General features: G+C 48.1%; 1 protein-coding gene across 1 annotated transcript; it reads right to left on the minus strand.

Moving 5' to 3' along the window:
* Positions 1–700: 700 nt before the first annotated feature.
* On the minus strand, positions 701–3,611 carry Dusp1 (dual specificity phosphatase 1). The gene is made up of 4 exons (XM_052196404.1): positions 3,066–3,611; positions 2,683–2,828; positions 2,094–2,313; positions 701–1,758 (listed from the first exon to the last, which is right to left on the minus strand). The coding sequence occupies exons 1-4, from the start codon at positions 3,430–3,432 to the stop codon at positions 1,388–1,390; spliced, it is 1,104 nt and encodes a 367-aa protein (XP_052052364.1). The 5' UTR covers positions 3,433–3,611; the 3' UTR covers positions 701–1,387.
* Between the last annotated feature and the right edge of the window lie 20,287 nt (positions 3,612–23,898).

Genomic DNA, 23,898 nt, shown 5'->3' on the forward strand with positions numbered 1-23,898 from the left:
AGACAGGGTTTCTCTGTGTAGCCCTGGCTGTCCTGGAACTCACCCTGGAGAGCAGGCTGGCATCCAACTCAGAAAACTGCCTGCTTCTGCCTCCCAAGTGCTAGAATTAAAGGCGTGTGCCACCACTGCCCAGCTCGATGCATTATTTTTAAAGATGTAAATATGTATGTATGTATGTATACACACATAGGTTTAAAGGTCATAGGATTTGAATGCAAAAGCAAAACCCAGATGCCAATTCCCTATCTAGTTGCTCAGAAACTTGGAGCCTCTCATCTGCTCAGCACCTGGGCTTCTCGGAGGGCAGGCCACTCCCAAGCTTTGTATATCCTGAGAACACACTAATCCGGGTATTCTGCACAGAGCTCAGGGAGGGGAGATCTTGCCCATGATTCCCAAGAGAAATATTAACAGAAGAAGGTAATTCAGGCAAATGCTTCTGGAGACACTCAAGTTCCCTAGGGTGACATGGTATCTCCTGTGCCTGTTTAAGGACACAGATTTGCACCCTGACCCTCTGCTAAGATCTAGGTGACAGCAGCTAGGGCTTCATAGCTTCTCTTGCATTCCTCCCTTGGACCCCAAGGGTCAACCAGGAGGGGCAGGCTCACACCCCACCCACATCAGCAGTCCTGGTCCAAGGCTTCCCTGTGCCGCTTGCTCAAGAGTGGGGTCGCCAAAGAAACAAAACGTGGAGAGCTCATTAGAAATGTCATAATTTATTCTGTTGTATAAAAAAAGTCGTCTCAGTAACAAAATGTCTTCTCAGAAGAAGAAATATATTACTTCAGATCATAAATAAACAGACATACAATGGCTGATAACTAAAAGCTACAAACCAACACTGGCTTTGTCCATCAGTGCTGAAGCAAACCTGCTCTGGATCTATTTACAAGATAGTACAGTACGCAAACACAAAAATTGAGGTATTTGGTTCTCCTATGAGTAGACAATGACATTTGTGAAGGCAGACCACCTACCGACACAAAAATAAATAAGATAAAACTCTCACACGCGCATGTCATCGGGAATGGTTAATACTGGTAGGTATGTCAAGCATGAAGTTTCTAGGAAAATAAACAGGTAAGCGAAGAAACTGGCTCAAACAGAGTCCTTTCTCTTCTGCCCTGTTTTGTCAGAGGGACTTGATGTACCCACAATATATTGGTCCCGAATGTGCTGAGTTCAGCAAATGTCTTGCGGTCAAGTCATTGTTATGACTGCCTAGGAACTCAGTGGAACTCGGGAGGTGTTGGGGTGGGGAGTGGGATGTTTAAATAAATAAGGACCAGCTCGCATGAGCCTCTCTCAAAGTTATTGCATTGCTCCTCCCATGGGAGGAGTGGCGTCCCGGTGGCAAGTGAAACTCCACACCTCCCCTGGCCCTTCAGCAGCTCGGAGAGGTGGTGATGGGGCTTTGAAGGTAGTTCAGGGCACTGTTCGTGGGGTGGACGGGGATGGAGACAGGGAAGTTGAAGACGGTGGTGGTAGAGGCGCCCCGGTCGAGGACCGCCATGGCGGGGCTCCCAGCTTCGGCAGAGCAGTGAGGAGCCAGCACTTGGGACTCAAACTGCAGCAGCTGACCCATGAAGCTGAAGTTGGGGGAAATGATACTCCGCCTCTGCTTCACGAATTCAAAGGCCTCGTCCAGCTTCACCCGGTTAGTCCGCATGAGGTACGCGAGGCAGATGGTGGCTGACCGGGAGATGCCGGCCTGGCAGTGGACAAACACTCTCCCTCCAGCGTCCTTGATGGAGTCTGGAAAACAAAGTTAGGGGTTACTCAAAAACTCAGGAGAACAGCCGAGCCCAGGTCAAAGATGGTTAAGAAATGTCATGTGTGTCCTGTCCAGAGATGGCTGGGGTCTGCCTCATGCTATCACGTGGACTCCGTACTGTGCAACGTTTTAGCAAGGGATTTAAACCCAGACTGGGTATCTGCACTTACAATCCTGGACAAGACAATCAGTTCAACTATTTGAGTCTCACTGAGGAGGAAGGCTCGGGTGAGCATTAAGCTGCCACCCAAGAGGCTGGACTCAGTGTCTACCACAGGGACAGAAAGCAGAGGTCCCGGACATCCATTCCATTTACCTATGAAGTCAATTGCCTCGTTGAACCAGGAGCTGATGTCGGCCTTGTGGTTGTCCTCCACAGGGATGCTCTTGTACTGGTAGTGACCCTCGAAGTGGTTCGGACAATTGGCTGAGACGTTGATCAAAGCGGTGATGCCCAAGGCGTCGAGCATATCCTTCCGGGAAGCGTGATAGGCACTGCCCAGGTACAGGAAGGACAGGATCTCCACTGGGCCCCCCTGAAATCCAAAACAGTCCAGCATTCGTCAAACTCGTTCAGCGGGAGCACCAGTACCCACGCCCACAAAAACTCCCCGTTGATAAAAGGGAGTTTCTGAAAGCGGTGACCTCAGCACTTCTGTTGACATGTTAAAATAATAGTAAAGCACTGAGCCCATTGGCCTGGACAGAGCCAACAAGCTCTTCCGTGCCAGCAACTGGGAGACTCAGCTCTGTCCGATTGCTTCATGGTGGAATAAAGATCCTTGTGTCCCATCCAGTATAATTAAAGCTGCGGCTGTTCTCTGTATTCTCCCTGGCACAACCCTCCCAGCCCTCTGCCAGCTCTGTCACCTCCCAGCCCTGCATGGACCCGGACTCCAACTAACCTGGTCGTAGAGAGGGGTGCTACAGGAGCTGCATCCGGATTCTGCACTGTCAGGCACACTAGTACTCAGGGGGAGGCTGAGCCCCATGGGGGTGGACTGTTTGCTGCACAGCTCAGGGCAGGAAGCCGAAAACGCTTCATATCCTCCTGAGAATACAAAGGTACATATTTTCCCATTAGCACCGCCGACACAGTACCTGGAGACAAGTCACCCACCCACCAGGGGCTGCGCATTTACAAAGAAGACTTAGGGAAGTCTTTGTTCCTGGAGTCAAACAAAGCCAGAGACAAGCCCCTAGAGAATGGACACAGGCGCCCTCAAATTCCAGGTGGGACGCCCCTTCCCTTGCTGATGGCAGAAGTCCTGCCAGAGCCAGCGCGTACCTTGGAGGAAGAAGACTTGAGTGGAGCGCGCCTCTCGGCAGAGCGCGCCCGCGGCCAGGGCCAGGGTGCCGTCGCGCTTGGCGCCATCCAGGGAGGCGCTGCGCTCGTCCAGCAGCACCACAGCGTGGTAGGCTCCGGCCAGCAGGCGGCCGCGCAGCTCGGCGTTGGGTACGATATGCTCCAAGCCCATGGCGCCCTTGGCGCGGCGCCGCACGATGGTGCTGAAACGCACGTTCACTGAGCCCGCGATGTGGCCGGCGTTGAAAGCGAAGAAGGAGCGACAATCCAACAGCAAGCACTGCGCGGCGCGCTCTCGCAGCAGCGCGCGCAGCCCCGCGGCGTCCAGGATGCCCACCTCCATCACCATGGCCAGCCCCAGCGACCCCAGCGTGCCTGTTCTGTGGCTCTCCAGAAACAGTCTGTCGATCTTGTGCGGTGTTTTCTGGCCCTATATCCCCAAGTGCTCGCTGCTCCTAATCTGGTTTCACCGCGTGTCTTGCCCGCTAGTCGTTCGCTGCGCGCTCGTCCCGACCAGCGCGGTTTTATGTGTCCTCTCGGGGGCGGTCCCGGGCGCGGCACAGGGAGGTGGGGAACGGTTTGTTTGTTTGAATGGCGGACACGTGACCGGCTGGTGACGTCACCCGCCCTGTAGGGCTTGGCGCCACCAAAGCCAAAAGCAAAGACGTCATCTGCTTGGGAGCCGGTCGGCTTTGAGCGCTGGCTCGCGGCCCGGCCCCCACCCTCCTATTCTCCGGGCTCGAAGGCAGCCAGCCCGAGTGGCCAGAACCAGCGGCCTGAGGACACCTGCCCTGCTCTCGTCCCCGGGTCTCCGCCGAGCGAGCGGGGCCACTCTTGGTATCAAGGTCTGAGCTGGCCCTGCTCCGGGTGGTGGGCGCGGCGAGCGGAGCGGGAAAGGGGAGTGGGTAGTGAGAAGTGACTAACTCAGTCTTTAACCCTCTGGCTATACCGAAGACAAATGGCGAGAGTCGAGACGTCCTTCTTGAATGTCACTTTGAAAGTTTTGCGCCGAACAAGGGAGTGCCTCCAGTTAGCTCTCACCCCCAACCCGGAGTATTGTGTTTACAGGCGGTGGGAGTGCCTCCAGTTAGCTCTCACCCCCAACCCGGAGTATTGTGTTTACAGGCGGTGGGAGTGCCTCCAGTTAGCTCTCACCCCCAACCCCCAACCCCGGAGTATCGTGTTTACAGGCGGTGGCCCCTAGAGGATTTCATTGGAGCTAAGAAAGGAGGGTTGCAAGATCGGGTGTGGAGCCCAGGTTTAACATTTTGGGGGGCTGGATAGAGCTCCACAGCGCCGCCCAGGGACCGCCAAGCACGTTATCGCGTGCTATCAGAGGATGCTGCCAGCCGCCGCTCCTCTGCCCCCCCTCCCGCCCCCAAACACGACTTTCTTTTGTTTTGTTGTTTTGTTTTGTTTTGTTTTGTTTTGAGAGAGTCTTGCTGTGTAGCCCTGGCTGGCCTTGAGCTCAGAGATCCTCCTGTCCCTGCCTCACTAGTGCTGGGAATAAAGGCGTCCGGCCTCGTGCCTAGCCCTTCATCTCTACAGAACAGAGGCTGAGTACACCAATGACTCAGGGCCCAGAGCCTTGAATCCGCTACTCTGTGGGACAAACTGTACCCATCACACCTGGGAAGACCCCGGTCCTGTCTGTGTCCTTCCCCCAAAACTCCATGACTACAGGGTAGGCTGTGAGTCCGCTGCCACAGCACGGAGTTAGATACACAAACATAAACATTGCACCACTCTGCAGTGGTGCCGAGTCAGGAACATTCTGCGGTTTCTTCCTCTTTGCAAGAGGAGGTGTTTTACTGGCCACCATGTGTCTGTCCAGCAACATCCCCTTTGGCCTCTCTTAGCTCTTGCGTTCTGCCTAGATTCTTCTGTAAATTCGGGATACATTATTTTTAAAGGGTACTTTTTACATTCCTTTGAGCATTGATTCTAAAAGAACAGCAAAGAAATCTTCAGATAATACCACCCTCCCTTCATCTCAGAAGGGCGACAGAAAGAAAAAAACTTATTTGTTTATTCTACTTATTCAGCTGAGGCCCTCAACATATTTTTTGCATTGAATCATAAAATGTTACAGCTGCTGCCTTTTCAAACTGCATACCAACTTCAATTTTTCCTTTGTGTGTGTGTGTGTCTGTGTGTGTGTGTGTGTTTTGTTTTTGTTTTTGCAAGGCCATTTCTCTACCCAAACTTTTCAAAAAGACCTTTTTATACAAACACAGTGGCATGGCTGGGCACTGAAATCAGATGTCTGCTGGTCTCTGGGGAGTTCTGCTCTCCTCCCTTCCTAGAAGGAGCCTAAAAGCGCAGTGGACTGTTGGGGAGTCATCCTGTTGGGGAATGATCCTTCAAGGTAGTTTCAGTACAACTGGTACCACACATGATTGGTGACAGTCCCTTTCGAAGCAGAAGGGGCAGAACACCCAGACCTTTCCCCTCCCATGAGTCACCCACTCTTCCCAACACAGTGATTCTTAGATCACATGACCCATGTGCTATGTGTGTTTCAGAACCTGACATCAGAACCTTAGAGAATCACGCCAGGTGGATCTTGAGAGACACCTATAGGCATTGGTTGGTTGGAACCCCAGCTGAGAGAAAGCTCTCTCCAGGTGCCACAGGGACTTAAACTAAGGTCCACTTATTCAGAGAGAGTTAGCACAGGTATAGCCACTCCAGGTCCGAATCCAGGCAGTGAGAATTCCCTGGTGACTGGGGCTGAACCAGAGAGGCTTCTGGAAGGGTAAGCAGGTGGCACTGGAGGCGTAGCTGCTGAGAGCCCAGGACAGTGTGAGTCAGTAGATGTCAACTCTAGGAGAGGCCTCACTGGTCTGAGAGCTTCCCCATTCCAGGTGTGCTTAGAAGCAACCCTAGCGGCAGCACAGGGTGATAAGAATCAGCCAAAAGACTTAGCTTGCCTCTCCACTTTGACTGTGTGGCCTCTCCTCATTCAATTTACCACGCCCCACCTGCCTGTGACTAGGAGAGAAGCATCAGCTTCTATATGGGGCCCTTTGGGGATAGTCAATGTGCAGGCTTGGCACCCACCTATGAACCTGTCAGTTCCCCTCATTTGGTTTTGTCTTGGTGTTGGGGTGGGGCTAGGGGAGGAGCTCCCCACTAATGACTAAAAGTGCTTCTTCCTTCTCATTGTCCGTAACCTTGAGCAAATGACTTATTTCTGAGCTTCAGTTTCTATTTTTATACAGGGAGAATAATGCCCATCTAGAATTACATAAAACAGCGGGAGAAAGTCCTGGTGGGATCCCTGCAGGAGAGCTGCTTCCAGGGGAAGAGCGATAACCCTATCTCACCTTCCCGTCTCTCCTGGGTCAGTCAGCTTAGTGCCACTGAGATAAACAACTCAGGAAGGAAGATGGAGGCCGGGTGGTGATGGCTCATGCTTTTAATCCCAACACTTGGGAGGCAGAGGCAGGCAGATCTCTGAGTTTAAATCCAGCCTGGTCTACAGAGTGAGTTCCAGGACAGCCAGGGCTGCACGGAGAAATCCTGTCTCAAACAAGTAAATAAAAAGGGGTGGCAGATGGAGGGACCAGCTCAAGGTTACTAAGCAGCGTCACAGTGGGCCTGTGGTGAGGAAGATTGTGGTAGGAAGTTCAGAGGGGACCAAAGAGGAAGACAAAGGGGGCCACGAGGACTTGCTCCCTTCAGCGGGCCCCCTCCTACAGTGTCTACCTCTGCCTGATAGTGCTTCAAACTCTGAGCCCACGCTCATATCCATCGATGAGATGAATGTCACTTTCCCCAAGTTTCTCTCTGCCTATTGTTATAGGGGACCAGGGCTTCCACACATGAGCCTTGGAGGTACATTCTAAATCCGAGCTACAAGATGCTTCTTGTTCAGTGACTCTCATCCCCCACTCTACCTCCAAATCCAACAGCACACCAGTGTGGGTCCCCAGTCTTCGTAGCCTTCTGGCTAACTTCCACTGGCTTTGATTTTGCTCTTGGATTCCAAGAAAACTCAGTGAGCCTGTGTTCCTTGAATGTTCTAGGTCTCTCCCTCCCCACAGCTTCGCTCACCCTGCCCTGCCTGTCCCTGTTTTCCTGTTCTCCTTCTGGAGACTCTTCTCCCCTGCAGATTCAGCAAAGGAGCTATCTAAGCAAATGAAGACTCCGGCTGGCTTCCCTCTCCTCTCCACACCAGCTTTGGAAGACTGCTGGTGTGGATGTCACTTAACCCCTGCCTTATGCCACTAGTCTGCATACTTGCCTATGTTTTTCTCCTCTGCAGTAATAATGTCCAGCACATAGTAGGCCCACAGTCTGTGAGAGAGCAAAGTGTCTTTAAAAATGCTGGTGAATTTCATCAGTGCCAGGCGCTTAACAGGTGCCACCTCCTGACCTCATCAGCAGTCCTGGAAGGGGGTGGTCACGAAGCTCAGAGAAGGGACATGCCCAAGGTCAGACAGCTAGCTGGGAGCTATCAATGCAGACCTGGCACAGGGCCATATCTACTTCATCTCCTGAGGCCTCAGTTTCTGCAAGCTGCCTCCCAGATGGCCTAGAGCTTTCCTCAGAGAGCAGAGATGCCTGCAGCAGCCCTGGATAGAGTTTGAACCTGCCAAGCTTCTGACCCAGGCCCTCCTGTCCCTGATACCTCATTGGCCCACGCTGATGGATTGGCAAAGGATAATGTCACTCTCCCCACCCGAGCATGAGAACAAAGCCAGCCTCTGTTGTGCAACTGTGGCGCATGGCTCCCTGATCAGGCCTGGGAGTGCTGAGCAGCTGTGTCCTGTCATTCAGGCCCCTCCTTTGAGAGAAGTGAGGCTCAGAGAGGTTAAGCAACTTGTCCAAAGTCACACTGTGTTCAGAACATCCTAACGAGTCAGTGTAGTACCAGCTGCTCAACCTAACGGTGCTTATCTCTAGGGGTCAGTGCTCCTTTCATTCTCCTCCTTAGAAATGCAGCCGAGATGGTGGTTTTTACCCCAGTGTCTTACACTGAACACAAGGAAGAAAAAAAGACAAAAACATCGGAAGGCAATCCTATGGCCAGCAGCGGCATCATTGTTACCACCAAGTTCAAGTTGTTGAGCCTGGGCCAGGAGCTTCGTGTTGGCTGGACAAATTGCATTACTTCCTTCACGGTTTGCTCATCTAATAGGAATGGCATCTGTTCTGTAGGGTGATACAACAGCAGAGAGACGGAGAATGGCATGGGAACCAGACCTAACCCTGCCTCTCTCTACAGAGCCTCGGTGGCACCCAAAATATTTACTCCATTAAAGGGGAACCTCGTCCCTGACACAGGCTGGTGCCTGGAAGGCCCAGGAACATGGTCAGTTGACTTGCACGGTTTTTACTCTGTGGCTATTTATAAACTCTTCCCCCGGGGGATGCATCATAGATGCTACTTGCTTTGGTCCCCTATTTCAGTGTGTAGAAGGCACATTTGTCATGTCTTAACAGTTCTAAAGCGTGACTTAGGCAGAGACTTGTCCCAGTTAGCAACTGCCAGGAACTTCCTTTCTGATCTGTGCATGACTTAGCAAAGTGGGTATTAGTGTCCAAGACATTCAGGTCCAATAAAGTAACAAGGCTTATCATAGAAAAGAATTAAAATATATTATCACGCAGCCATAGTGATCAGAGCCGGAAATGACCTCAAACAACGGGAACCTCTGTAGCTTATTGATCGTGGCAACTGAGGAGCCTTGAGTGGGGCCTCAGCCTGGAAGGATGTCAGAGGCATGGAGGCAGGGCAGGACCTGTGTTTTTCTCCTCTGCAGTAGTAATGCCCAGCACATAGTAGGCCTGTGAGATAACAAAGTGTCTTTAAGAATGCGTGTGAATTGTCTTCAGTGCCAGGTGCTGAGAACTAAATGTGGTATATTTATACAATGGAATACTACTCAACAATTAAAAACAATGAATTCATGAAATTCTTAGGCAAATGGTTGGAACTGGAAAATATCCTAAGTGAGGGATCCCAATCACGGAATGCAGTCACTGATACGTGGATATTAGCCCAGAAGCTCTGAATACCCAAGAAACAATTCACATATCAAATGATTCCCAGGAAGAAGGAAGGAGAGGGTCCTGGTCCTGGAAAGGCTTGATGCAGCTATGTAAGGGATTACCAGGATGGAGAAGTAGGAGGGGGTTGATCTGGGAATGGGCAAAGAGAAGAGGGCTTATGGGATTTATGGGGAAGGGGGAACCAGGAAAGGGGAAATCATTTGGAATGTAAACAAAGAATGTAGAAAAAAAGATATAATGATGAAAAAAGAGAAACAAAAAAAGAAACGCACGTGGCTCTGCTGGTGGTCACTTTCCTCCTGGGAGCCAGCCCTCTCTCCCCGGTAACCTGGCAGCCGTCCTTACCCATCAGACCACTGCATAGACATGCGTTTGTCTCTGGAATAATCCCCCCTAAAGCTCTTCTGTAGGAGCACTCCCATGAGGACCATCTGCCTCTCCTCCCTGCACGTAAGCTTGGCCATAGGTCATTACTCTTGCCAGCCCCTGGTACAATGCTCAAAGCACACAGTTTGTGGGTCAAACACGTGGACCAGTCCAGAAACCAGCAGAGTGGCAGAGGTAGTGAGACCCCGTCATTTCCACAGGCCCCTTCATGACCCAAGGACAGCCCGTCAGCCATAGCTGGCAGAGTCACACCCTGCTGTGTGCTGGCTGGGGGAACTGGCGCCTGCAGGAGAGGTGATGGCTTTCTCCTGGTTTCCTTTCTTTAAACAGAATACGAGTTGAGATATAATTTCCTCTTCATAATCAGGGAAACAGTAATTAACATCAGCGGGAGCAAATGAGGTCATGCTTTGTCTATTTCCCAAAGTCTCCCCGGAGGGCACGGAGAATTGTCATCCAAGGAATGCAGAGAGTTGCAGATGAAGACTTGGAGATAGTGTGACCCAGTGTTCCACTTTTCCCTTTGTGGGAAACATATTTGGAGGTGGCTCTTATTAGTGATAACTATCTGTCTCTCTTGGAGGGTCGCTAGCCGGCTGGCCCTCTGCCAGGAGCTTCGTATTTGCATCCTGGTATGACAGTGACATGGACCCACAAGGAAGAGACACTCACAGCCACCATGAGACTAGAAGAGGGAGCCAAGGCCTAGAAAGATCAGTGGCATTTCCCAAAGACGCACCCCAAGCACCCCCATCTGCCTTCTCTAAGACCTTTGTCCTTATCTGCTGGGACACACAGTGGGTGTGGCACATGGGTGGGGTGTTTCGGAACTCATTGTCAGGGACGATAACTTGCGGGGGCCCGCTTCTCGGTGCTTCTGGGTTCCAAAAGAAAGGGGAAAGCGAATATACTGGCACCCTGGGCCTCTGGCAAGGCCTGACTGACTCACTGACCACACTGGACAGATGACTCATTCGCCAGCCTTGACCTCAGTGGGTTTGGCCACCCATGGAGAGTGAAGTCACACCTTCAATGCCCTGATGCACTCTTCTAAGATGACTCCAAGGCAGTCAAGGAACAGGTTTGGGTGGGCCCGCTTGCGGTCAGGGACAGGAAAGCCCACACATGCCTCTGTTGATCCTAACTGGGCTGCTCACATAGGCCTAAGCAGTACCTCCAAGGGCTTATATAGTTGGCTATGGCCACAGTAGAAACTACAAACCAGTGCTTTCAAGAACAGAACTTGGTCAGCGATTGGCTCTGAAGGCCAGAAGTGTGGCAATAAGGTGACCACAGGATCCTCACGGGAGAATTCAATCTTCAACTCTCAACAACCTGTTGTTGCTGTTTGCTGACCCCACTTGGGTTCCCGCAGATGACCCCCCCCATCTCTGTCATTGTTTTTATATGAGGCTTTCTCTGTGCCAAAATTCCCCTCTCCACAAGGACACCATCCATTTTGGATCAGGACCATCTCACATTGACTTGCTTACAGGTGTAACTGACCTTGTTTCCAAAAGTCATCGTCTGCAATACTGGGGGATGGGGGAGAGGGGGTACATTATGTGTCATGTTGTCTTCTGTCTTGGTCTCTTCTCAAAGAGACCCCTTCCTAAATGTGGTAAAGATATAGTCTCTGGATATGAAGGGCACCCCCTTCACTCTTGGACATGATGACTCAATACCCTGAGCATGTCACTTGACTCATTGGATATTCCTTTAACATGAACCATTTGAAAAGACCAAGGGAGAGTTGTGTTTGACTTGGTGTCATTAACTCCCTGGAATTAAGCGCATTGATATGATGTAATCAAAAATAGCCAAGAAAAAGAGACAAGAAATTATGCCCTATATGACACTAATACATTCCACCCAGGTGCTGTAAGAGGCTGATCTTGGAACCACAGAGGGGCAACAGAGCCAAAGACACCAGAGCCTGGAAAGGCAACTGCGGTATCCCAGCTCACCAGGGCATGACAGGCATTGGTACAGAGCAGGGATGCTCTGTGGCTTGAGGCTGTGGCTGAGTGGGGTTCTAGAACTTCAAACACTCAAGGCTTCAAGCCCTCGGACTGGAGCAGCAATGGCACAAACAGGAAGCCTGTCTCACACTGAACATTTGGCTCCAAACTTGAAACCATAGGAATTTTACAATAAAATGTGGGAAGATTCCTCCATAATCCCACAGGCAGACGATACTTTGAGTCAATTTTAGAGTTCAAACTTTAGAAATAATCAAAAGTTTTATAAAAGTTAAAGCCATAGGTTTTTTGGGTTTTTTTCTTGTTGTTGTTGTTTTGTAAGATCTTCATGATGTGAAACTCTGTAGGCCAAAGGGCAAAAGGAGGAAATGTTTCTAACTTGGAGAAAAATGCTGAGCTTGCCAGTAACAAGTTCTCCCCCAACTCCTGCTTCTGCTTTGTTTTGAGACAGGGTCTCTCCATAGCCCTGGCTGTCATTTTTTCCTTATCTGTTAGTTTTGTTTTGTTTTGTTTTGTTTTGTTTTTCGAGACAGGGTTCCTCTGTGTATCCTTGGCTGTCCTGGAACTCACTCTGTAGACCAGCCTAGATACTCATACCCTTGCCTCTGTCTCCCAAATGCTGGGTTTAGAGGTGCACACCACCATTCCTGTGAGAGAATTCTTTATGGCCCTCTCTAAAGCAGAAATATTCCTGTGAAGAATATGAACTTCCCTGGCCTGCCTTGGTGGTGGGGGCAGCAGCATCAGGGATCATAGATAAAACTCAAAATGTATGTGCCTAAGGTCACATTTGACACTCTGTAAGTTGAAAAATGTGAATAAGAAAGAGCTCATGACTGAAGAAGTCAATCACTCCCAACCTGAATTTAAGTATAATGTACTTTAAAAAATTAAAAAGCAGACAGTCCCCAGTAAGAAAGGAAAGAGTAGGGCCCTACCCCTTCCCCAGGCTCAAACCTCTTCTCTACTAGCACCCCAAAAGGATGGTGCTGTGAGGAGCCTGTATCTAATCTCTAACCTGGATACCACAGTGGCAGTTCCCCCCTCCTGGGACTCACTGTGTGGAGAGTGACTTCTTGCAAGTCACAGAGGGCTGGGCCTCTGGGGCTTGCCAAGGCCACAGCTCCACCTCATGTGCTCTCCTGCACCTCTCACTTGCTTGTTCAGAACCTCCCTCCTGGGTGGGACACATGGGAAAACGAAATGAGCCAGCCCCACCCCCACCCCGCCCCTCCAGTGATGCCATTGTCCTGGGCAGAGAGGAGTATACCAGAAATGGTCTCCAACTCAGGGAACTGAGCACAGGAATAGGTGTCCAACTCAAGTGCGGAAGACAGCAGAGAGAAGGGGAGGGAAAGGAAACCTCTGAAAGGTACTACTACCTTTGTAGTGGTTTGTACATGCTCATCCCAGGGAGTGGCATTATTAGAAGGTATGACCCTGTTGGAGTAGGTGTGACCATTTTGGAGTAAGTGTGTCACTGTGGGTGTGGCTTTAAGACCCTCATCCAAGCTATCTGAAAGCCAGTCTTCCACTAGCAGTCTTCAGATGAAGATGTAGAACTCTCAGCTCCTCCTGCACCACACCTGCCTGGGTGCTGCCCATGCTCCCATCTTGATGACAATGGACTGAGCCTCTGAACTTGCAAGCCAGCCTCAATTTAATTTTGTCCCTTATAAGATTTGCCTTGGTCATGGTGTCTGTTCACAGCAGTAAAACCCAACTAAGACAACTTCCCTGTATCCAACCCAGTCTTGACTCTGGGCTCACCCAGTCCTACCGTTTTCCTTTCCTAGTTCTAGGGCAAGATACAGGAAAGAGAGGAAGTGCAGAGGGACTCTGTTTCTCAGTTCTGCTGAGAGCCAGATTTGTTCATTGCTTACCAATGAACAGTAAAAGACTAGTTAGATAACAAGATGGAACGTTATAAATACACACAGAAGTGTATGTGAGGAGAGGAGGGAGAGGGAGAGAGAAAATACATATTACATCATCAATCATCATCTCATATCTATAGGGGTTCATTTCCAGGACCTCCCGCAGACATCACAATCTCCAGATGCTCAAGTGCCGGCTATAAAATGGTAAGGTCTATGTAGAGAACATGTACACATTCTCCTGAAGTCTGAGTCAACCCTAGGTTACTACTCTACCCAGTGCAATACAGATGCTGCTTGCTGGTTTTATACTGGTGCTCAGGGAACAATAGGAAGAAACAGCATGGCGTGTGTGCTCTACCAACACACTTCTTTCTTTCTAAATATTTTCAATTCCTGGTTAAGACCATGCAGCAGAAGCCCTGGATATGCAGGGCTGATTGTGTGCGGATGTGTGCATGTGCATGCACGTGTGTGCACAAAGGAGATACATAATGTGGGAAAACATTAAAGAGGACAGGAGGAGGGGTGTTGGAGGAGGATGTTCCAGGAAGGCTTTTGTGAAAAGCTGGCATTTGAGTCACTGTCTAAAGAGGAGACAAAGTGAGCTATGGGTTATCTAGAGGGAGAGCGGTGCAAGCAGACACCTCAAAATGGGAACTAGCCTCCCAGGGACAAAGCAGCAACCAGCTTAGGAAGGAAGAGATGAAACCGTCTTTAATCACAGGTAACATGATCCCACCTGTAGAAGGGCCTGGAGAGTCTAATAAACTACTCAAAACAGAGCAAGGGTGCCGGAGAGTTGAAGAGTTAAGAGTGCTTGCCAGTCTTCCAGGGAACCCTGGTTTGATTCCCAGCACCCACTAAGTGATTCACACCAATTTCCCGTGATTCCAGTTCCAGGGGAGCCTCTTGGAATTTCCTCTTCTGACCTCGGTGGGCACTAGACACACATGCAGGCAAAGCATCCATAGGAATAAAATAAGTCTTTTAAAAAAAACAGTGTAAAAAAGGAAAGAAGTGTGGTGTGCTGAAGGGGTGCCTGCCTCATTGGCACGAGGTCCTGTGTTCCAACCTCATCACCCACTTAAGAAAAAAGAAAATCCAGACTGTATAAGTGTATCGATGTCACTGGTTACAAGAATGGCTACAGAAGTCACAGTTATTTATAGATACAGAGGAACAATCAGAGAGCGAAACTAAAACCATGACTCAAGTCACAGCAGAAGTGCACAGATTGCTACTGAATAATACCACTGAATTTGCCAAGAAAATAAAGGCTAAGAGGAGTGGTCTCCCATGTTGTTAGATTAGAAGATATAATAGTTTTTGTCCATATCCATTCTCTGCAAATTGGTGACGAATCACAAAATTCTTTCTGAAGTCCTACAGGCTTCTCTTCAGAATCTGCTAAGCTTGACTCTCAGATTATAAGGAAATTCAAAAACACCTAGAATGACCAAGAGCTGAGTTTAAAAAAAAAAACAGAATTATGGGACTATCACTTCCTGACTTCAGATGTTACCTTCTGGCCATAGTAGCCCAGCAGCACCAGTGGCCAGGGCAACATCAGTGGCCAGGGCAACATCCTTGGCCAGGGCAACATCAGTGACCAGGGCAACATCAGTGGCCAGGGCACATCAGTGGCCAGGGCAACATCAGTGGCCAGGGCAACATCAGTGGCCAGGGTAGCATGGAGCTGGCAGGAGCTGGCAGACAGGTCTGGCAGCTGAGGAATAAGCACTCACCAGTGGCCAGTTGATCTTGACAAGGATGTCAAGACAATTCGCCAAGGGGCAGATATTCTGGTAAAGGCACTTGCCAAGGACCAACATTCCACAAATCTTTTCCACCTAGTAAAACTTTCCTGCAAATCTTTTTTACTCTCCTCATCTATGAAACTTTTCTATATGCAAAGGCACTACACCCCCAGCAGCCCTGGCCTGGAGTGGCTGGCTGATACCCTTCCCCATTTCTTTCCTTTCCTTTGCTCCCTTTAAAACTAGCTAATCAACAAACAAATAGAAGCCAGACCAAGCCAGTGGGGGGAAAGACACAGTTGCTGCTTGCATTAAAACAAAAGGTAAGTGAGTGTCCCGCCCCAGTTGTAATTGCTAGTCCCATTGGGTCACGATGCACCCCTTTTGAAAAAAAAGAAAGAAAAAGGAATTACACTTTATTGGCTAGTTTGTTTTTGTGCAACACCGAGAAAATATTTGTTTCTAATACCTTGAAGCCCAATGACCCTGGTTAGATTGCCATGAGAAAATACTATAACCACAAGCAACCTGAGGAGGAAAGAAGGGTTTATTTCAGCTTAAACTGCCACCTCACAATCCACCATGAGGAAAGTCAGGATAGGAACTCCCAAGAGACAAGAACTTAGCAAAGGCCACAGAGGAATATAGCTTGATGGCTCACTCTGTCTGTTTTCTCATAGAATCCAGGACTTACCTGACCAAGGTTGGCACCCCCCACAATGGTCTGGGCCCTCACATATTAATCACTAATTAAGAAAATGTCCTATAGACGTGCCTACAGCCTAATTTTATGGAAGCAGTTCCTTTCCTAAGGGCCTCACTCAGACAGCAGTAGCTTGTGTCAAGTTGTAGTGAAAACCAGCCAACATACACCCCAGCGCTCATAATATGGGAGAGACCTGATTCTTCATAGTTGTCTTCTGACCCCCACACACGCATGGTGACATGCATGAACACACAGACACACACACAAGATTTTTAAAAATGCAATTTAAAAAGAAAATGGAAGAATTGAGACCCCTCTTCCCCAGTACACACACACACACACATCTCACACCATTATTAAAGTTAACTCAAAGGGATCATTAACTTAAATGTAAGGGCTAAGGCAATAATGCATCCAGTTTCTAGAAAAAGTGGGGGCTGGGGAGATAACTCGTGTGTGAGCACCCCTGTGTATGTGAACACACACATACATTTTTAGAGGAATACACAGAGGAACCTTCAAAATTCAAAACCATGGCCAGACAGGAGTCTTAGATACAATTCCAAAAACATGATTTATAAAGGAAAAAAAAGATTCAAAACCATTCTATAGGTCTACCTTGGGTGTGGCCATCTGTTTCTAATTTATGCACATATCAAATCACATCATACACATGATACCTGTATAATTTTATGTCACAACTCATGAAAACAAGATGGGGTGTAGCCACCTTTAAGCTGACACAGGCATAGTGAATGCATGTCACTCTCACATAATTTAAAACAACAAAGATAAATTTAGAGATAGTTTTTTTTTCTTATAAAAAGAAAAAAATAGAGGCGGGAGTGCATGCTTTTTAATCCTAGCATCCGGGAGTTTGAAAAGGGAAAAGCGTCACAAACTTCAGACCAATCTGGCTATGCCAATAAATAAAGTAAATATGAAAGAGAAGTAGAGACAGAGGGGAGAAGACAGGCAGTAGACAAGGAAGGGCTGGAGGCGTGGCCAGAGTGTCAGCTCTCTTCCCAAACAGCCTACGGGCCTGAGGTGGATCTACAATAAGGAGGAAGGAGGAAGCATCCACAAATGCTCCTTTAGCCTCCACACATGCAATACGTCATGAGTATCACCCCCCATCAGACACCCAAACCCAAAAATAAATAAAATAATTCTTGAAAACAACAACAAAAAAAGATTTTAAAAAATTTGCAAAAACAACTTTGGGAAAGGACCAGAAACTTAAAAAGACGAACGACGCAATCAAAAGCCAGACAGATGATACGTGTAGCTGTCTCTCAGAGAAGATATGCCCCTAGCTGCCAAGCACAGGAGAAGGACTCAGCTCATCACCCTCAGGGATGTGCCCAAGAAAGCCACGGAAGCCCTCCACACACACACTAGAACAGCAGCAATCACAAAGGCAGACAAGAAAGGTGACAGCTGAAATCTGGAGAGGCAGGAGCCTTTGGTAAGACAGCGGAGAGTGTGAAATGGTCCAGCCACTTTGGAAAACACTTCAGAGTTTTCCCAGAAAGTTAAGTGTATATATAAATGTAAATTTAAGACAAGCGTGTGATCCAGAAATTCTCCTAGGGATCCACCTAAGAGAAGTAATAATATATTCATACAAAGACTTTTAAGTCAACACTGACCACAGTATTGTTCATAATAACCCTAAATTGAATGTGTCCTCATTTGTCATCAGTTGATACAATAACTTTATAATAGGAAAGTAGGCAGACCAGGAGGTTGTCAGACAATATAGCACATTCCCACTTACATGACCAGAAAAGGCAACTTTAGAGAGACGGGTGCCCAGGACTGGGATGGGAACTCAGTTGTACACTTGCACAGCGTGAAATTTACAATATTTAAATGTATGAGGGGCTGGGCATGGTGGTGCCCAAGCGGAGGCAAGTGGGTCTTTGTAAGCTTGGGGTCAGCCTGTTCTATAGAGCCAGTTCCAGGCCAGTTAGGAATACATAGGGAAACCAAAAACAAATAAATAAAATGTACCACAATGTATCTTTTTATCTTTGTGTGTGTGTGTGTGTGTGTGTGAGAGAGAGAGAGAGAGAGAGAGAGAGAGATGCTGGGACTCTTATCACATAGTCTATGTGCTAGACAAACCTTAAATGATACAGCCTTAGCCACAAATCCATTTTTTAATAGGATTCAGCTTAAGGTTGCTCTTTATGGTAGAATCATATTTTACATATCCTGTGGACTGTTATCTCCTATTTGAAGATATTTGCCTACTAGTGGAGCTTTAAAAGAAATTCAACTTAGAGGTTTGTTTGTTTTTTGTATCTCAATACTGATGTTGAAAAATAGTAAAAAAAAAAAAAAAAAAAAACTGGTCAAAATTACACAAACAAATGCTTTCTATCACCATATCCCCAGTTGGTTTCCAAAATCCATCGACTTTGCTCAGTCCTGAGCATCTGTCTGCTTCTCTGGGTCATGACTGAGCTCAGGTATGAGCGAGCATCTGGATCTGGGCTTCCTGTCTCTCCTGCTATTGTTGTGTTGAGCTCTGACTTCTAGGATTGTCTGAATGGAGCAGAGTGGGCAGCTAAGTGCTTAACCAGTCACTAATAAGGTGGACAGGTGAACACAGTCTTTGAGGACATTAGGGGGTTCAGCTGAGGGTTGGGGAATAAAATCTGCAGGAGATTCCATGTGGAATGGAAATTGGGAGCAGCTTAAAGAATTGCAAAACCATTAATGGCTTTTCCCACATACCCAATGACTTTAGTTAAAGTTGGAGTGGATGCTGACTGGGAAGCTGTTAGCCTTGGGGTGAGAGTCCAAGGTTCTGTTTGGACATCAGTTTATACCTGAGCCACACCTCCAGGCCTCCCTCGTTTGTGATAGGCTGGGCGAGTTGCCATCTTTCTACTCTTGGTGGCTCATGAAGTGTCATAACAAGTCTGCCATGAGGGACTGGCGTGTGCAGAGGGCTCTTCCCTTCCCAGGAGACTTTGTTTTCGGAATTTCAGAACAAAGTCCAGTGGGACCTCACAAGGGCCGGCATGTCAATGAATAAACGGGGTTGGCAGGTCAGAGGCCAGAGCCACTCCTGGGCTTCAGTTAAGATTTACATCCATGGAAAGAGGAGGAGGAGGAGGAGGTAGAGGAGGAGGAGGAAAAGGGTTTACAAAGTATACTGATTAATAAAATATGTCTTTCCTGCACATTCGAGTGCAGGCTAGAGAAGACACGTGAGGACTACAGCTAGATATCCACTCTTTCTGACCTAGGAGAGACAGAAGAAGAAAGAAATGACTGGAAACCTTGTTTGGAAAATCAAATATGTCTGGATAATAAAATTGTGGTACTCAAGGGAGAAGAAAGTTGGGATGGAGAGAGAAGGGGGGGAGCCAATATGGCCAGGGGAGGAGGCCATCAGCAGGCTTGGGGCTTCTCCTGGGAGTGAGGTCAGAACCTGGAGGCAGACAGCAGAAGAGTGACCTCAGCCCAACCCCAGGACAATGGGACTCATGGAGATGTGGGGTGAACAGTTCACAGAGCAGGGCAGTGACACATGGGAGGCACTGAGCCAACTAATTACAGTCATGGTTAGTGCTTTATCCCCATAAAACCCATGAGCTCCGAGGGTTTTATGGGGATAAAGGTCATAGCTGCTTGTTTAGTGACCCAGGAGAAGCCAAGCTAAGATCCTGGCCAGCATAGATGTCGGAAAGGGCAGTCAAAGTCGGGGTGACTGCGCATCCACCACCTCAGCTTCTTTGGCTTCTAAACTTGTTCCTTGCCTGGGGTAGGGAAGTGGTCATGGCACCTCTCTCCTGAGTCACTGAGGTATCCAAAGAGGGCAGACTCTGAAGTGAGCGCTCTGCAGTCTTCTGAGCCTCAAGTCCAATACTAAACACCCGTTTATTGATACTTGTCTCAGGCCACACCAGCATAGATAATCAGATATAAAGGGGCAAGTCATATTTCCTCAGAAGCAGACACAAACACAGGGAGACGCAGATACACCGACACACAGAAACAGAACACACACTCGGACTCAGCCACGAGTACACAAAAACACTCAGAAACAGATACATACACACACACATACATACATACATACACATAAATGCACAGAGACACACCCCCTATACACACAAACACACCCACAGACATTCCCACAAATACAGACACGTAGACAAACACACACCCAGATACACAGCCAAGCATGCACACTGTATATTCACGAGCCGCCCAATTGTCAAAACACTACATTCCAGACAGGGGTGAGTGTTTATAAAACTCTTTCTGTAGGAATTGGCAGAGGTGTGGCCTGGGTTGACTTGCTATTGGAGACACAGTAGGCTATCACAGGGCAGACCCTTCTGGGTTCCTTACTGTGGCACCTTCCAGTCCCCACTGGTGGCTTCTGTGACTAACAGAGGAACCACACCAATTTACTCTAGGAGAAAGAGAAGCTATGACATTATGAAGAAAGCACAGAGAACATGTTTCTTTCACTCCTGTTCCCGACAGAAAGCAGTACTGAGAAGCTGGGTCAGGACTGCTGGCCATATTAGCTTCTCAGGTTCTCACGTGCTTACAGGGCTGGAGACTCTTGATCACCAAGATTCTATTCAGTGCCTAGCACAGAGAAAAAAAGTAGGGGCTTGCCTGAGGCTAGCATGTAGTGAGTCTTCAATATGGGCTCACTGAAAGGTTGACACACATAGGTTGGCCCTCTTCCTTCACCTCTTCTTTTTTTTAATCTCCCCACAATCTGTTCATTTGGGAGGTTCCCATTGATCTTAAATATGTGCCGTTAGCGCTGCTTCTGTGTGAAGGAACAGCCTTCTAGGAGATGTGTTGTAGGCTGACAGATAACCGTAGAGCAGCCAATACACAAAACAACCGTTGTGCGTGGCTAAAGACCACCGGGATTTTCTAGCATCCCAGACGTTATCCCATAAAGTAGGGATCCACTGGTTTCCTCTCTCCTCTTATGGAGATGGAGAGAGAGAGGCATGCTCTGTAGGAAGGTGGTCACCAGAGGAAGTCTTCCTTCCTTTAATCTGTAAATGTGAGTGTGGACATGCGTGGATCTATAACCACAGACAAGCTCGGTTCTCCAGAGTCCAGCGTCTTAAGCAGCGAGTCCCAGAGCCGGAAGTGGCGCTTGCCGGAAACCGTGGCAAGGTGAAAAGCTTTCTAAAACACTCAGTAAACCTGAGGCGTCTCTGGTTGTGCTTACCAGCTACGTCATGTGATTTCTCTGCCGTCCTGGTTCTGAATATGCACGTGTACACGTCGTTTAGCGTGTGCCAACTGGCCTTGCAAAGCCGTGAGCATAGACTGAAACACCTTGGCCTGAGCGTCAGGACTCCTGAGCCGCCAGGAATCACTGTGGTGGTTTGTGTATGTAAAGCTCCTGCTCTTACAGAAACAATGGTTCCACTAGGGAAAACAAACAACTTTAATATTCTCTGCGTCTATCCGTCAGCACATAGGCACCATCAGCACATAGGCACCACATTAGTATATATTTGAATTAAAAAAAAATTGCTGCTTGAGTTGCTGGCTTGAGTCATTAAAAAAAAATAGTTGAATTTTACCTTAGGATCAAGACAGAATTCCCAACAATTTCTGAAATGGCCCTTAATATTCTCTTAACATTTTATATGGAGTATTTATGCTAAGCAGTATTTACTAAAAATCTATTTTTTATTATTTATAATAACAATAGCACTGAAAAATGTTAAAGACTCTCTGTGTCCAGAATCAAATATTCAGCCATGGTTTAATTATTTCTTAAGCAAATAATTGACATACACCATTAATTAATTAATTTATTTATTTATTTATTAGCCAGGCGGTGGTGGCACACTCCTGTAATCCCAGCACTCTGGGAGGCAGAGGCAGGCGTGTGCCACCACCCCTGAATTTGAGACCAGCCTGGTCTACAGAGTGAGTTCCAGGACAGCCAGGGCTACACAGAGGAAACCCTGTCTCGAAAAACCCAAATCCAAAACAAACAAACAAACATTAAGTTATTAATCTATTTAATATGGGTGATGCCTTGAATGAGAATAGCCCTGTGTGTGTAATGTTTTATATATGTGGTATATATATACCACACACACACACATATATATATGCTTGGTCCTCAGTTGATGAAAACTATTTGGGAAGGATTAGGAAGTGTGGTCTTGTTGGAGGAGGTGTGTCCCTGAGAGCAGGCTTTGAAGTTTTAAAAACCTGTTCCATCCCCAGTTAGCTCTCTCTCTGTTCCCTACTTAGATCAGACGCAATGTCTGTGAGCTAGCATCAGGGTTCTGGCAATCAAATCCGGGTCCTCTTCGAGAAAAGCAAGTGCTCTCCGTGCTCTCAGCTACCGCTCTAGAGCCACGCTTGCCCCCTGCTGCCATGGTCATGAGTTCGCCCTCTGAAATGCAAGTCCAATTGAATATTTTATAGGTTGCCTCGGCCATGGCGTTCCCTCACAGCAGTAGAATGGTAACTAAGACAGTGTATATGGATGTTTTGCTTGCATGTGTTTATGTGTACCTCATGTGTACCCAGTGCCCATGGAGGCCAGAAGAGGTTGTCGGATCCTCTGGAGCTAGATTTGTGGACGACTGTGAGCCACCATCTGGGTGCTAAAACCCATGTCCTCGGGAAGAATAACAAGTGCTCTTAACCACTGAACCGTCTCTCCAGCCCTTAAGGTTTAATTCTTTGTGTACAAATAAATAAACACATCCATCTCATTAATATACACATTTACTTTTATCTTTAATAAATAGAAAAATTATATGTATACCAAGGAACGATTTTGAAATTTTTTTTATGATTTATTATCAGCAAGTTTTGATTTGATTATCTATTCTAAATACCTATGTAAAAATTGCAAAAGTTTCTCAGGTAAGAGCCTATGAATGGAGAAACTTTAGTTAGCTCTTTGATAGAGAACAAGGGCAGGAAGCCAGAGATGGGCCCGGGGGTTGGGAACTGGGATGGCAGAGGTACCACTATAGAGTCCTTCCCTCCTCCTTTCTCCACCTATCCCAGGGACAGAAAATGCCCAGAATAGCCTAAGGAAGGAAAGACAGAAATGAAGGCCAAGGAGTGAACTGAAGTACCAAGCCTTTCAAACTCCCTTTTCAAGTCCTAGCTTCTCTTCTGGGCCCAGCTAACCAGAACCCCACATGTGCTGGGGTAATTGAGAATTGGGACAGAACGAGGAGACTCCAGTTTCCTGATTCACCTGACCTTGCTGATCCTTTGCATCATGGTTGTTAGGAAGGCAGATATCTGGTGACCTCAGCCTGATGGTACAAACACCCATCAAGCCACCTTTGGCATTTCGGAGAGCACAGAGCTCACCAAGAAGGTTTGTAAGGTGCAGAGGCCAAGGGTGCTCTGTGCAGATTCTGTCCCTAGCTTCCAGCGACCATGAAGAAATCCAAGAGTCCCAAGGGCTGGTCCTAAACCACACAGGCCTAGAATCTGAGTACTTCATAGGTCTTGAGGGCTCAACCTTGGCCCTTCGGCTCTGTCTCTGGGGTCTCCCTGATTAGACAGACCAGGAGGGCAGGTGATACCTATGATCTAGATGAGGCACGTGGAGCCCAAGCCACCTGGAGCAGCGGCCTAGCACCTGTTCCTTGACTACAAAGCACAGAGTTCAGGGAAGTCATGAGCTCACTGCCCCTAGGGAATTATTTCCCTACGTACACAAAGCTAAGTGCCCTTAGGTTAAGTGACCTGGGTTCCCAAAGGTAACCGTGCTAAGGCCGAAACACAGGCTTCATCAAGTCCACTGGTACAGAGCCCAGAACTTTCTCCAAATCCTGATCACTGCCCCAGGACCTCAACCACCTCTACCTCCCTGGAGAGGTCAAGAGAGATGGACCAGAGAATTATCTAGAAGGAAAACCACACCAGAGCCTCAGTGATATCACACCGTGGCTGAGCCAGCCTGGCCTAGAAACCAGATGCAAGGGCCAACATCTGAGCAGAAAGCCAAGCTGACCTCTGGCACTCTGGCCCTGAAGTCAAGGCACGTACAGCCCTGGTGACCTCCTTTTTTCTTAGAAGTCTCCTCAG

This window comes from Apodemus sylvaticus, chromosome 10 (genome assembly GCF_947179515.1).
Source record: "Apodemus sylvaticus chromosome 10, mApoSyl1.1, whole genome shotgun sequence".
Classification (NCBI taxonomy): Eukaryota; Metazoa; Chordata; class Mammalia; order Rodentia; family Muridae; genus Apodemus; species Apodemus sylvaticus.